A 14,939-nucleotide genomic window follows, 5' to 3' on the forward strand; every position below is an offset into this window, starting at 1 on the left:
TCTGGGAGGGGAATGGAAAGGGGGCTGGGCTGAGGAGAGGAGAGGAGAGGGAGAGAGCGAGTGCAGCAAAGCGAGAGGGAGAAGGTGAGAGCGACTCACCAGATTGAGAGAGACGCAGAGACTAGACGGAGAGGACCGTTGGACTTCTGCCAGGGTTTCCCAGCAACAGCAGAAGCAGGAATCGACTCTTTTTTCCCCTCATCCCAGGGGATTTGCCTTTTCGACTGCCTTCCTTGGGTGTTCTGTCATTGGGAGAGTAGCCGAGAGGAGCGCAAAAGAGTGGAGGAAAGGAGTGCAGCAAAGAGGGATGACGTGCCCCCGCCCAGCCTCAATGCAGAGGTGAGGGCTACGCTACCTTGGAGGGAAGTGGAAAAGTTGATCACAGTTTTGGGTTACAAACTTTTCCGACAGTTGAACGGAAGTGCTAAACTTTGGGAAGTCGATCGCTGGCGACTCGCTCCGTGGAACTAGAGTATGGCGGAAAATGTTTCTCTGCAGGAGTGCCACGTACCTGTTCCTTTTGCAGAAAACTTTTGAGGGTCGTCATGAGCGTTTCTGACATCTGCTTATCGCCCCACTCATCTTGTCGCACCTGTATCCACTTCATCATCTGGGAATTTGCATGAAATGGACCCCTGATGACAGTGACGGTAATCACATCGCCCCGTCTTCCAGCAGACACCTCTAGCCCCCTGTCTCTAGCCTGCCTTTCGCACCCGCCCCGCCTCGCTCTCACATGTGCCGGGAGCCGTGGAGTGCTCTTACCGTGGTCTGGAATGAACAAGTTAAAAAGCTGCTTTTCTCACCGCTGTGATGATATGACCTCTGAACTGAGATAATGGATTGGAGAGAACTGTAAGTATAGTGGACTCGTTTGAGTTGTTCATTGACCGTTATAAGCGTTTTTTCGGTAGGGTTTGCAACTGGTTCTAGCAAACTAAGTATGTTGGGTTTGAGTCATAAGATTTATTTAGATAAAATGTTAATGCAGTCAATATTTACTCATTCTCAACTATTTTTAAACCTCTGACTTTCTTTCTTCTGTAAAGCACAAAAGATATTTTTAAGAATGTTTAAGTTTTTTTGTCCATCAGTTGATTTTCACTGTTTTGCCAAAACAACACTTGAGATATTTAAAAAAAAAAAAAAAAAAAGAAAATAAGTTTTTGTTTAAAAGAAAGAAATTCATACAGGTTTGGAATGACATGGGGGTGAAAAAATTCATAGAATTTTTCATTATTGGGTGAACTCATTGGATGAAAGGTGAAACATTCTGCTCCATTGTTCAAAAGCTAATTAAGGTTGTAAAAGTGCTTTAGTAACCATCGTTGCATTGGTTTGCTCTCAGTTGCAACCCTAAAACCTCACTTGCAGTAAAGCTAGTAGCAGTAACAGCAAATCCAGAGGGAGACTGTTCACTGCAGGGCAGGGAAGGGAGATTTAACAGGTGGGTGCATCTGGATAAAGCCCAGCCTAGCGTATCGGAGCTGCTACACCCACTCTGGTCACTCACCTCTGTTCGCTCCAGTCTGATATCTCAATCTTTTGTGTGTGTGTTACTGTGTCGTGCTTCATAAAGAGCTTGTAAAGCATTTGTCGTGCAGCCAGACGCGGTCAATGCGGCTCTCTGCCCTACGTGTGGGCGTGGGTCTCCTCTTTATGTTAGAGGAGGCGCTGTATGTGTGTGTGTGAATAGGTGAGGTGTGTGGAGGAGGAGGCAAAGAAGAGGCTTTGTCTCAATAGGTGGGTTTAACATGAATAAAACCCTCCTCCTCTCACTCAAGTAATTTTTGCAACCTCTTATGCCCCCTATTACAAGCTCCTCATCTTCACTCTCAGTCTCTCTCCCTCATTCACACCCAAAAAATTAAACACTTGACAAGTGCCAAATGAGAATAAAAATGTGCTTTGCTGAGTATACAAAATGTCCTGCTGTTAACATTGATTTATTTATACATTTTTATTTAAATGTGTGTCTATATATAATATTTTAGTAAATAATGCAAAAAATATATTAACTTAGATATATTTAATGTCAGTAAAGTTTTTGCACTTTATCCAAAAATGCTAACTTAATTGTGCTTTGTCCCCCATTTAAACATGCTCGTAGAGATAATGCTAAGTGCTTATTTCTTTCAATAATCTGTGTGTGTTTGCACACACATCCCATCGCACCTTTTAATTCATGGCGCATGCACATTTCCTGTGGGGGCCTCCTCTTGTGTCCTTCATGGAGACTGTAATTACTCAGTGTTCTCTGTGATTTTTCACCCCTGAAGAGGCTGTGCTGAAGGAGTTGTAGGGAGAGAGAGAAAGGATGTGAGGAAGAGTGAGGCATTTAATGAGCTCAAGCTTTTCTCCTCGAGCCCTTCAACCTCATTCTAACAGGCATAAGGACACAAACGTCTGCTGGAAAACACACACAGCTTTAGGCAGCCTGCATCTTTTTTCTATTAAAAGACATACATGGCCAAAAGCATGTGGACAACCAAACACCACAGCAATATGCACATTTTCATTAATAGGAATCTTGTCCTTCCTTAAGGTTCTGCTCCTCTGGGAATGCTCTCGACTAGATGTTGGAACATGAATGCAGGTTTTCACAGGAGCATAAGTGAGGTCAGGCACTGCCGTTGGGTGAAGATTTGACTTAATTGGAGTCTCCACATACTTTTGACTGTGTAGCTAATTATAATTACCTCAGCCTAACCAAAACCTTAAAATGAAACATTTGGCATTTCTAGAATAATGAAGACATTGTGTCTTGATGAACCATTTTCGGTAGTTTTTGATTACACAATAAAAAGAAGGTTTTTCAGATTTAACTACCCATTGCCAGCAATATTATGCCTGTACTTGTTTTGTGGCTAAAATAAATACTTTTTTTTTTTTTTTACTTTTCTTTCTATCAATTTTCTCTCTGTCTATGAGGCCTTATGTACCCCACTTTCTCATTTAATTTGACATAATTTGACATTTATTTTATTTTATATTTAATAATATTACTACTGTTCACAAGTTTGGGGTCAGAAAGATTTGTTTTTGTTTGCTTTAACTGAATCAAAAGTGACAGTAAAAGACTTTTATATAATTACAAAAGATTTCGGTTTAAAATAAATTGTGTTTTTCTCATCAAAAAAATCCTGAAAAATTGCATCAATGTTTAAAATAACAAGCAGCAAAACTGTTTTCAACTGTTTGAATTTGGGAAGGCTCATGTGACACTGAAGACTGGAGAAATGGCTTTGCCATCACAGGAATAAATTACATTTTGAAATATATTATAATACATAACAGTTACATTAAACTGTAATAATATTTCACAACATTTCTGTTTTTACTGTATTTTTGATCAAATAAATGCAGCCTTTAATTCTTTGAGTCACCTCATGTAGTTTTCTTGTGTCTATAATCATGTTCTTTGCTGCTGGATTGTCATGGACATGGAAACTGTTACTCATCCATTCAAACTGTGTTCATCTCAAATCTTTGGAGGACAGATATGGAGAAGTATTGCAATGCAGGTCCAATGCAGGAAGAACCTCCTGGACATGACTCCTTGATTTAACTTTTTGTTTGTTGCTCTTTCACAGGGCTGCCCAGAAGCTGAACCTCTCCAAACGGAAGAAGCCTCAGCCGCTTCCACCCTCCCCACCTGACCCAGAAGAGCCGTTCTTCTACACTGATGGCTTCAGCGCTGCCCTGCAGCTCTCGCCCCCGCCTGTACCCCCATGCCTCCTCAGGGCAGGGTCAAAGGTTAAGGACAGCCCTGGGATGGGCAAGGTACAGTAAAGTCATCATTGCTAAAAGTTATTTTGTCTCCTATACCATTTTTTTTTTTTGATTTTTGGATGGAAATGGTTTGTAAAATATGATCAAAGCCTAGATGATCAAGGTTGTGCCAAAATTATTGTTATCTGACAATGAATAATAAATAGGTAATCTTGAAACCATGTTGACCGCTTATACAGCATTTAAAAATTGTAGAGATTTTGTTCTTCTTCATTAATAAAATGACATCATGCATAAACCCCTGGTTGCCCTCTGCTTAAGAATGCCCCGTGGGTTTATCGATTTGGCTAGTTCTCGGGTTACCATCAAAGCAGACTGTGTGTGACAGCATGGGTTGGCCCAGTTGTCCTGATTCCCAGGCTGTTGGAATTCCAAGAAGCTCCTTCGGAATGCCAGACAGCATTCCTTGTTGTAAGTGACTGACAGGCCGTGGGAGTGGGAAAAGCAATGTATGAAAACAGAAGGGTCAGAGAATGACATCAGGGGGCTTTTGAATGAAAGACATATTTCTCTCTCAGAATAGAGCTGTTTATTAGTGCTGGACAGTCTGAGTGCACAAATGCTAATGATATCCCAACGACTCAAGAGCCATCCATATTTGTGTCTTGTCCGTGGATTATTTGAACACCAGATTTGCTGTATGAGCATTACTTTTGGTGATCTGGAACATTGTGTCAGAGGATTTCCTCTAAGTATATAAGAAACAATGGACAGATCAGATGTTGTTGTTTGCTATTTGGGATTGTAAGGCAAAGAAATAACTATTGTCTGAACTTGTAGCAATGTAAGATAAGTCAGTTTTAAGATAACAGGGATAAAATAAGCAAACAGACAGCCCTGTTTCTCCATGCTATTTGTTTAGTATCAATGCTGGAGTTCAGTATTAAAAAGTAATCTTTTTGTGAAAATTACAGTAAAGTAGATTAAATTTAACTAAACTAATAAAACATCTCCCTTAGGAATGCATGATATTAAAATCTTATCCAACACTGGTTAGCTGATAATTGTTTTCAAATGAACTGACAGATATTAAAATTCTATACAGGTTTGTTTGAATTCATAAAAGATCAAATATTAAAAAACTAAAATCAAATATTCTAAATGCTGCAAGTGAATTTTATGCATCGCAAACTTTATTGTACCCACATTTATAATGTACAGAATGAAAAATGAGATTTGCTGAAATTTCTTTTAAATTAGTGATTTTAAAGATGAACTTAATTACCATAGTGCAAAGGTTATCTGAATATATAAAACAGTCTAATAATGGCCAATAATATTCATGGTGCCGATTTACAGTATTGTACATTCCTAGATTGTCCTAATGTGTTCTTAAAGGCAGTACTCTGAACATAATGTGTTTTGCCTATAAAAATGCCATAATTCTCAGTGACTGGATGATCACTGTCGTGCTAAAGCATGTTGGTATCCATTAGGCAAAGCACTTAATCCCAGGTCACTCCAGGGGGACTGTTTCTGCAATTAGTGTACTTTGAGTCACTTTGTATAAAGAGCATCTGCTTAATATTAACCTACTAACCATAATGAGCTGAGGTCATGCCTTTCACTGTCTTCTCTGGAACATCTGTACATATACTGCTAAATCTTGTCATGTAATTTGACAGTTCCATATATACTCTCTCATGCGACTCTCTAGAGCATCATGAGCATCTCAGCATGTTGCCGCTATTTTGGGTAACAAACTCATTCCTTTCTTTTTTTACACCCCCTGGAGGTCTAAAAGCCATGGAAGATTGCACTGACCCACGTATGACCCTCCTCCAGCACAGGTGATGCACTCTAAATAAATTCAAAGAGATGGGACCCATTAGAGTCTGCTTTAGGATGACTTATCTGTGGGAAAGTAAGAAGATAATGTGTGTTCTTAGCATAAGATACTATAATAGACTGCTGACTCATAAACACCAGCAGGTGGTGCAGGTTTATATGGTGTCATGTCTGCAGGGAGATGATTCGCTCATTAAGAACGGTGAGGTCACCTGAGTTACTCCTCAAAATGCATCCCGACACCTCTAGAGTAGTCAGCTTATTACATCATCCTCATATTCATTGCAGTTGGAAGGCTATGTGAATAAAGCATTTTTCTTCCCTTAATTGTGCACCTGATTGTGTTGATGCACTGTGCAAACACAGCATTAGGAAATGTGCACAATAGGCATTAAAAGTTTTCTAAAGTCACACCAAAGGCAGGCAGCTGCAAGTTTTTAATGAGTTTTATCAAGAAACAGACAGTGAAGTGATTGCTAGTAAGCCCCACTTAGTTGAAGTATGTTGCCTGCTGATTTTGAGACAGGTATGAACACACTCATTTTTTTTTATTTGTGGAAGGAAATGTCAAAGTGCTAAGAAGGCAGCAGGTAGAGAGGAACGGGTGATTGTGGGAAAGCAGCGCTAATACAGTGAGGGTAATGGAAGTACATTTGTGTGGAAAAGACTGAATGACACATCACTGGTGCTTTTGCATTCAAGGGAATTGCTTGATTTGCTTTTTTTATTGCAAGTTTAAGAAAAAAAAAAAAGCTTAAAACTCATAGTTATTAAAACACCAAAGGAATTTCTACCATAAGCCATTGTTTTTCAATACAGGGTGATCACTTGCTGTCAGATTTAGTTGAAATTGTGTTGGGTTTAAAATATATATATATATATATATTTAATTTCATTATTGGATCATTATCCCCAAGCTTGCTAAATTAAAGTTTCTGGACTATCATGTCAACCTCTATGTTGTAAAAAGTGTTTTTATATTTGGTTTTGTTTTTTTATTTAGGTCCACTTTGTCGTGTTAATGTTATCAACATTTTTACATCAAAAAACATAATATAAGTAATATAATATTATGTATAATTATAAGTAATAGGCTATTTTCTGTCCTGTTTTGACCCCCTCATCAGGACGCTCTGTTTGAATAGTCGTGACGGATTGTAGAATTGGAAGTAAACGCCCACTGCTATGATTGGCTAACAGTTTTTTTATATATATTTTTTTAATGTTTGACAGCCTATCTTTCATAGATTAAAACGCATAAATACTCAGTACATACCAAACGATCTGTAATAATAACAAAGCAATAGTGCTCACGTAATGAAAATAGTTAATCACACTTGTCGTGTGACATCAGATCCAATATAGTCGGCACAGCAGTGTCTTTTAGTTTCAGTCTTTCCGAAATCCTGCGTCAAATTGTGACTTGTTTGTAAATGAATCCGCAGTAAAATTAAGTAAACATATGACCAAGTTCTTACAGACGAAGTCTGGCACCAAGTTCATCAAATAAAGTTTAACATTTGGTTTCTGCGTAGACCTGCGCTTACCGCTCTTGTCATTTACCTATGACATGCGTGAATCGGTGGGTGGGGCTAAGCAGGCAGTGATGTAGAAGCAGGTGTTGATCTTCTGCGGAGGCGGCATTTAACCATATTAGTACGTCATAAAGTGGCACATTCCACAACCTGTCAGATTGGCTTCCGTTAGGGCTGGGTGATTTTTCCGATTTTATCGATTAATTTGAATTTAATGATTTGCCACGATTTTATTTTTTATAAATTGAAGAATCACAATTTTGAAAAGAAATTTTACCAGACATTAGAATTAGACACTTCGGCAACATGCCAATGAAAACAGTAAAGAGAAAAGAACAATCCAACCGCATATCGGCGCATATGATTAACTGACGTGGGCAGTGGAATTGGAAAAAATACAAGATAGGAGTGAATTTCTTTTAACTTGAGCGCAGCTTTTTTCCCATGAATACATAGAAAAAACAATGGATAGATTGAATGAAAACCTGTAAAGAACTACTATTGCATGTCTTATATTTCATGCAACATGGTGACAGGCTGGAAGCTGCTGTTCATTGTTTTACAGAACATTTATAGTTAATAATAGTTTACTGGCATTATACTTTTAGTCATTTTGAATTTGAATTACCTTGACTTCTCAGCATTTTTTCAAAGCATTTTCCTTGTATTATTTCTGAAAATATAATACGTATAAGACAAGTTTGTACAATATGTAGTTGTTGTTCATGCATCTTTTCTGCAAAGATAGGCTATTTAACAAGTGGTTTGTTTAACATTTACATCATGTTGACAACTTCATGTGTGCTTTCTTTAACTATAGAGGGTTGATAAAGAAAAAGTTACTTGAGTCATGTTGTAATAATTTTTCTTGTTGACTAGTTAAAAACTGTAAAAATTGAGAATCGGTCAAACGTTTTGAAAAAACAGAGATTTTTTTTTTTTTGCCATATCGCCCAGGCCCAGCTTTAATATAAGCTGTTTTTAGACTAACGAGAAAGTTTGAGTTCTGAAAGTTACATAATTTTTTTTATTGCACAATGGCCTTTTATATGTAAAAAAAAAACTTTAAAAGCTGCTGGTCTTCTGTCTATTCATTGGAAGGGAAAGCTTAGTCTGTAACAGTCATTAATGCTGAACATGTTATTATGATAAAGAACACAGTGAGCCTGATCGGTCAACAGAGATCCTTATTCTCTGCCAATTGAATTCTTTATCTCTGTGGAGGACTGTAAACTTCAGGGGGTTGTTTGTTGCTGAAAGTGTCCCTAGTGGCAGAGCTATAAAATAAGGTGTTAAACACAGACAGTTGAGGACACTATTGCTTCATTGAGTAGGTGTAATAATTAACTGTTCTGCCTCAGTCATGTTTCACTTTGCTATCATTCATGTTTATGACTGTAAGAAAGGGAGTAGATGTTGCATCCATACTTTGTGTTAAGTACGCAGTTTTAATATATTTTAAAATGCAATTTATTCCTGTGATGGCAAATCTGAATTTTTAGCAAATCTCCAGTCCTTCAACAAAACATCTTACATCTTTCAGAAATCATTCTAATAAGCTGATTTGGCGTTCAAGAAACCTTTCTTATTATCATCAATATTGATAATAGTTGTGCTACTACTACTACTACTACTAAAAGTTTAGTGGAAAACGTGATACATTTTATACATTTTTTAATATTAAGTGTCTAAAAAGTGTCTAGTCAGAGCATGGTAGGTCTGTTTTCTGAATCCAGCCACACTTTACAGCAGGATGTCCCCTGTGTGGGAGCAGAAGGGCTTCTGATGATTGCATGCTTTCAAATTTGCCAGTATGAGGGGAATTCTTGGCCAGGAAACTGAAAGACATTATTCTCAAATCACTCAATAATTGTGTGAATTATTGGGTGAGAGGGTGCGATTACAGCCGTATGCTTTGAACTCAGCTGCAAAATCAAAAAGAACTTGTCGCAAATAAAATGATGTAGGAAAATAATTATGATATGAATATAACTGTGTGCTTTGCAGGTGAAAGTAATGGTGAGGATATGCCCTGCCAAAGGATCGCGAGACACCTCAGAATCCATGTCCTTTCTCAAGGTAGACGCCCATAAGAAACAGCTGACCTTTTGTGAGCCACCCACCTGTGCACGCTCCACCTCTGCCACCGCCCCAAAGATGTTTACCTTTGATGCCATCTTTACTCAAGATGCTTCACAGGTACAGTAATGGTATAAATTCTTCAATTTTTGGCAATCAGCGTAATAAAAGCAAGCATTTTACAAGTTATACCAAGGAGATATCCTCTATTTCCTGTCTGTACTTAGAATTTTATTTTGAACAAAATCTTCACAGAATTGATGTCAAACAGACAGGACATCCATGCTGAGATCAAAGCAATACATAAGGGAGATATTCAGTTTCATTTGGTCCGCGGGGTAGATAAAAGGTTTGGGTTGGTGAGTTGGGGTTATCGTTCCGAGCCCACAGCGCCTGAAGGGATCTCAGAGGAAAAGATAACATAGCTCTTTTCTCCGCTTCCTCCTGAACTCTTTGGGAGTTTGGAGTCTTTGGGTTTCCTGTCCTAGAAACATCAGGTCTGATGATCAATGACTACACCACATTGTTCGGAAACAAAAGAGGCTTTGAGCGAGCACGCATCAGAGGTGTTTCTTACAACAACACTGTCAAAGTTTTCCTCAAGCTGCAAAACACACACACATAATTCCAGGGTTTGAAATCTTCATCTGTGTGCTTACTGTATTCTGCATCTCTTTTGGAAGTTTGCAAGCATGAGCAAGGATCTATCCATCTATCTATCTTTCAGACTCTCTGTCTGTCTGTCTATCTATCTGTCTGTCGCTCTGTCTGTCTGTCTGTCTGTCTGTCTGTCTGTCTGTCTGTCTGTCTATCTATCTATCTATCGATCTATCATTCAGACTGTCTGTCTGTCTGTCTGCCATTCTATCTCTGACTGTCTGTCTCTTTGTCTGTCTTTCTGTCTGTTTGTTATTTTAGCTGTCTGTTTGTTTGTTGCTCTGTCTGTTTCTGTCCGATCTGTTTTTCACATTGTCTGTTGTTCTATCTCTGTCTGTCTGTCTATCATTGTATCTATCGTTCTGTCATTCTTTCTGTCTCACATTTGTATTTGGTTCTGTCTGTCTGTCTGTCTGTCTGATGTTTTGTCTGTCATCCAGTCTGTCCGTCGTTCTTTCTGTCTGTCTACTGTTTTAACTATGAATCTGTCTGTCCATCTGTTTGTCTGATGTCCTGTCTATCCTTCTGCTAGTCTGTCATTACGTGAATCTATCGTTCTACTGTTCTATCGTTTTGTCTGTCATTCTTAGGTTTGTCTGTCAATCTGTCTGTCTGTCTGAATATAAATACTGTATGTACAACTAATAAAACATTTTGAGTTGGTGTTTAAATCTGGGTTTGTGTCCTCAGGCGGAGGTGTGCTCGGGGACAGTGGCAGAGGTTATCCAGTCTGTGGTCAACGGGGCAGATGGCTGCATCTTCTGTTTTGGTCAAGCCAACCTCGGTTAGTAAACAGCCTTCAGTCACATGAGGCGAAAGGAAAATCGTCACAAAAGACACTCTTTTGGCTGCATTGGAAATTTCCTAACAAGGAGGCAGGAAAGATGCAGGGAGGGCATATGTGTTGAGCAGTAATAGCGGTTTGTTGAACACAAAGTGCCCTCGTTTTACACTTTGTGTTTGAAAAGCGCTCAGTTTCTCTCCTACTCTTGTTGATCAGCCCCTCACTGTGAGAGATTGTGTGCCTCCCACCGTGCTGCTTCAATCCCCCATAGCTAGCTTGGCTGCTCATTTGCTCTGCTTTGGCGTGGTATATTCTCTCATGACTAACATCCTTGTGGGTTAATTTTATTAGCTTAGGGGCGTTTTACATAGTGCTAATATTAACACAAATCCTATTATAGACCTGCTCTTATATCATTATTTAGTTAAGTCAAGCTAAGTTAATCAGTTGACAGTGTAATTTTTATCATGTCTATGTTGGCAAACGCTGCAAACTTATTTTCTGTCATTTTTCACTTTAATCATGTAAGGACAATTAAAACATAATATAGTATTGTTTTCCTCACATTAAGTAAATAATATACATTTTATCTCCAGTCGTCCAACATCGTTTGAATGTTTGGTTATATCCCTCATTAGCAATAACCAGTTTTTATGAACTTCACAGGCAAAAGCTACACCATGATCGGCAGGGACAGCTCTACCCAGAGCTTGGGTGTGGCACCCTGTGCTATCTCTTGGCTCTTCAAGCTCATCGAGGAAAGGAAAGAGAAAGCTGGCACACGATTCTCCATCCGCGTGTCTGCTGTGGAAATCTGTGGCAGGGAGGAGGTGCTGCGAGACCTGTTGGCTGGCTTTTCCACAGGGACTTCCCAGGACAATCAGGGTGCAGGAATTTCCCTGCGAGAGGATCCGGTCTGTGGATCACAGGTACATTAGAGTTTGTTTTTATGTATGTATAGGTCTACATAGTGTTCCTGTAACTCAAATAATAGAGCATGGTGCTAGCAATACCAAGGTTACTGGTTTGATTCCCAGGGAATAGATTAAATAGATAAATTAGGTTTTTAGATCAAAACTTTTGAAAATGTTAAATGTAACATAATTAGGTGCCACATTATGTCTTTTTTATATACACAATAATGTTCAAAAGTCTCTTATGCTCATTATGGCTGCATTTATGTAATCAAAAATACAGTAAAAAATAGTAATATTGCAAAATATTATTACAATTTAACTGTTTATAAATTATTGCAATATAAAAGTTTTTTATTTTAACATATTTTAAAATAAATGTAATTTATTAATCTTATTAACATGCATTTGTTGGAGTTTCCCTTTCAGGTGCAAATTTATGTGAGGAGAGTATTTAAGTAAACCACGCGACACGATTGATCAAATTACTGGGATTTGCGCCATTATTTAACGCCCAAAAAAGCTTGTCTTAAAGCAGGCGGTAATTTGTGCTGCTCTTGGTAGATTGTGCTGGTCATTATGGAAATTATCTGGCTGCATCTGTGTTCTTTAATGTGCGCATTGTCAGTAAATCACCCGCAGAAGTTTCCCCTCCCATTGGCGCTTTTATGGAATTGCGCTCTAACGCTAATTTGCCCTGTTTAGCAAATCTGGCCCTAAATGTCTTTACTGTCACTTTTGATCAATTCAATGGATCCTTGCCAAATAAAGTATTAATTTATTTCATAAAAAGAATCATACTGGCCCCAAACATTTGAATGGTAGAATACAGTAATCTCAAGTTACCATTCTTTGAGTACTGTCAAAATGAAAATTTTCTAATTAATCAACATCAAATTGCTTCTGTCTCCCTTCTATTTCTTTATCTCTGTGTCTCACTCTCACTTTAAAATGTGTCCAGCTGCAGAACCAGAGCGAGTTGCGGGCGTACTCTGCAGAGAGGGCGGCATTCTTCCTGGATGCAGCTCTGGCAGCACGTAGCACCAGCAGATCTGACTGTAAGGAAGAGGACCGTCGGAATTCTCACATGCTCTTCACCCTACACATTTCCCAGTACCGTATGGAGAAGAGCACCAAAGCAGGAAGTATGGCTAACTGCTCATTTTCATATTTATTTAGGAAAGCCTTATTGAAAAGTGATATTTATGACACAAGATTTTTAATATATGATTGCTTGTCTTTTAAGAACATAATAGTTTACTTTCAATGTTGAGAAGAAATGCTAAAATAATATTTTGAACAGCCATACCTTAACTTCCAGGGCTTAAAATAAAACAACTTCTAAGGCTATCTACCTCAACCTCAAAAATTAAGTTATACCACCTTATCACTGTCTGAGAATTCATATCATATATCTTCATGCATCATTAGTATTTTGAGAAGACTGTTACTGAGGGCGGCCGATACCTGACTTTTCCATTATCATGCTCTCCATGTTCACAGAGAGGATCAGTTACCTCAATTTAATTCCGCTGATAACGGCCCTACGAGAATGCTAACAAGAATGGTTAGCACATTTTCATTACTGGGCGTAGCCATCCTGTCAAGTCAGCATGTCAACATTAGAATGATCATTAGTATTGCACTCCCGTCGCTGCAATGCAGGCTGGGTTCTGGCCATTGACACTAGCCAGAATAGATTTTAATATGTAATGAGGCTGGAGTCTCTTCTGCAGAGATGTTTATAGAGCCCAGCATGAAATGGGAAGCTCGTTTGCATTCCCGCTCTACAGAAGGTTTCAGTTCCGAGCGCTGGCTTTGTAAATCCTGCCGACGTGAGGTTAATGGCCTCCATCTCAGTGTGAAATAAATGCATCTTCTGTAATGATACTGAATGAATTTTACTCTAGTGACTTACATGCTACTGTAATCTAACTAGCTGTACTTACTTATATTGCTTGCTGTTTGACGGACTGCCAAGGATATTGAATCACCACTTACCTAGCAGAGATCCTATATCTAACTACTGTCTCATAAGGTCTCCAGCAACACTGTGATGTGTGGTACCTGTGGCCTTTTTGATGATAAAATACATTCTTCTATCTCAGCTTAATGTACAGAGCAACTAAGCCATTTGTAGATTGTGTTTACATGGGATTTTAAGCCCAAAGAGTCTTCAACATTGGAAGTCAATTTCTGTTTTAACAGGCTGTGTATAACTTTGCAGTGTCTGGGAGTCGTAGCCGTCTACATCTTCTGGACTTGGGCAGTTGTGAGTCTGATTTGAGTCAAACGCGAGATGGAGGGAGAGGCCAGTGTCTGTCTTTGGGTGCCCTTGGAAATGTCATCCTAGCCTTGGCCAATGGAGCCAAGCATGTGCCATACAGGTATGTGTTGTGTGGTTCAATTAATCAATATAAACCAATAGTGGTAGATGGTAGATCTCTGTTAATGGTGGTAATGTATCTCTGAGCACACATTGAGTCCTCCTGATCTGCATCTGCAAGGGATTCATTCTCACCCTCCTCAGATCAATGAAGCCAATTAGCCAGCTTTGCAGGGAGAGAAGGCAGCCAGGGTGAATTGGACTTGAGGTGGGATGTAGGCCTATTGATATGAATGTGGGTCAGGGAGTAGCAGATTTATGCTGAAAGAAAATTAAGAAATACTCACCGGAAGGTGGGATAGTAAATACAGTGAGGTGAGCAGAGAAAATTTATCTTTTTCTTTTAAATGTGGCTTCAGAAAATAGCATCCTCCACAACAGAGTAAAATAAAAACATTCCAAATCAGGTCACCAGAAAGTGAGCATCATTTTCTTTGGATTCTTTTTATTCAAGTATGATTCATAATCCTCTATTTTAAGACAACCTCTCAATGATGTTAGAGGGGAAAAGGCAGAACGTTGTAAAGCCTAGCTTCCTTTTTGGCTAACGAGAATATTTTTGATGTATAATTCAGAGACAGCAAGCTTACCATGCTGCTGAGGGAATCGCTGGGCAACATCAACTGTAGAACCACCATGATCGCCCACATCTCTGACTCGCCAGCCAATTATGCCGAATCTCTCACCACTGTGCAGCTTGCCTCCCGTATTCACCGCATGAGAAAGAAGAAATCCAAGGTTTGTGATTCAAACTGATGTATTGATCATTTGAATTGTGTATGCTTATGTATTTATGGTTCTTTAAAAAATAACTGAGGCACTCATTCATGGTACCAAGATAACCATATAAGGCAGTAAGTACTGCACTAAACCTAAAGTAAAAATTTTAAAGTTTTGGACCAATATTTATTGTGAAAATGCTTAGTAACTATATGTTAATTATTTTAATTAACAATAATATTTTACAGATTATTTTTTTATATATTTTTTGTAAATAATTTCTT

General features: G+C 38.7%; 1 protein-coding gene across 1 annotated transcript in view; it reads left to right on the top strand.

Moving 5' to 3' along the window:
- Nucleotides 1-14,939, top strand: part of LOC306880360 (kinesin-like protein KIF26A) — a gene marked incomplete at its 5' end in the record, with an annotated part of 59,733 nt that overhangs the window by 29,082 nt on the left and 15,712 nt on the right. Inside the window, 7 exons of the mRNA XM_079433856.1 lie at nt 3,594-3,783; nt 9,123-9,314; nt 10,542-10,635; nt 11,302-11,564; nt 12,511-12,694; nt 13,777-13,936; nt 14,511-14,673. Coding sequence (XP_079289982.1) covers nt 3,594-3,783; nt 9,123-9,314; nt 10,542-10,635; nt 11,302-11,564; nt 12,511-12,694; nt 13,777-13,936; nt 14,511-14,673 — 1,246 coding nt within the window. The remainder of the gene's footprint in view (nt 1-3,593; nt 3,784-9,122; nt 9,315-10,541; nt 10,636-11,301; nt 11,565-12,510; nt 12,695-13,776; nt 13,937-14,510; nt 14,674-14,939) is intronic.

This window comes from Barbus barbus, assembly GCF_936440315.1.
Source record: "Barbus barbus genome assembly, chromosome: 14".
In the NCBI taxonomy this organism is placed as follows: domain Eukaryota; kingdom Metazoa; phylum Chordata; class Actinopteri; order Cypriniformes; family Cyprinidae; genus Barbus; species Barbus barbus.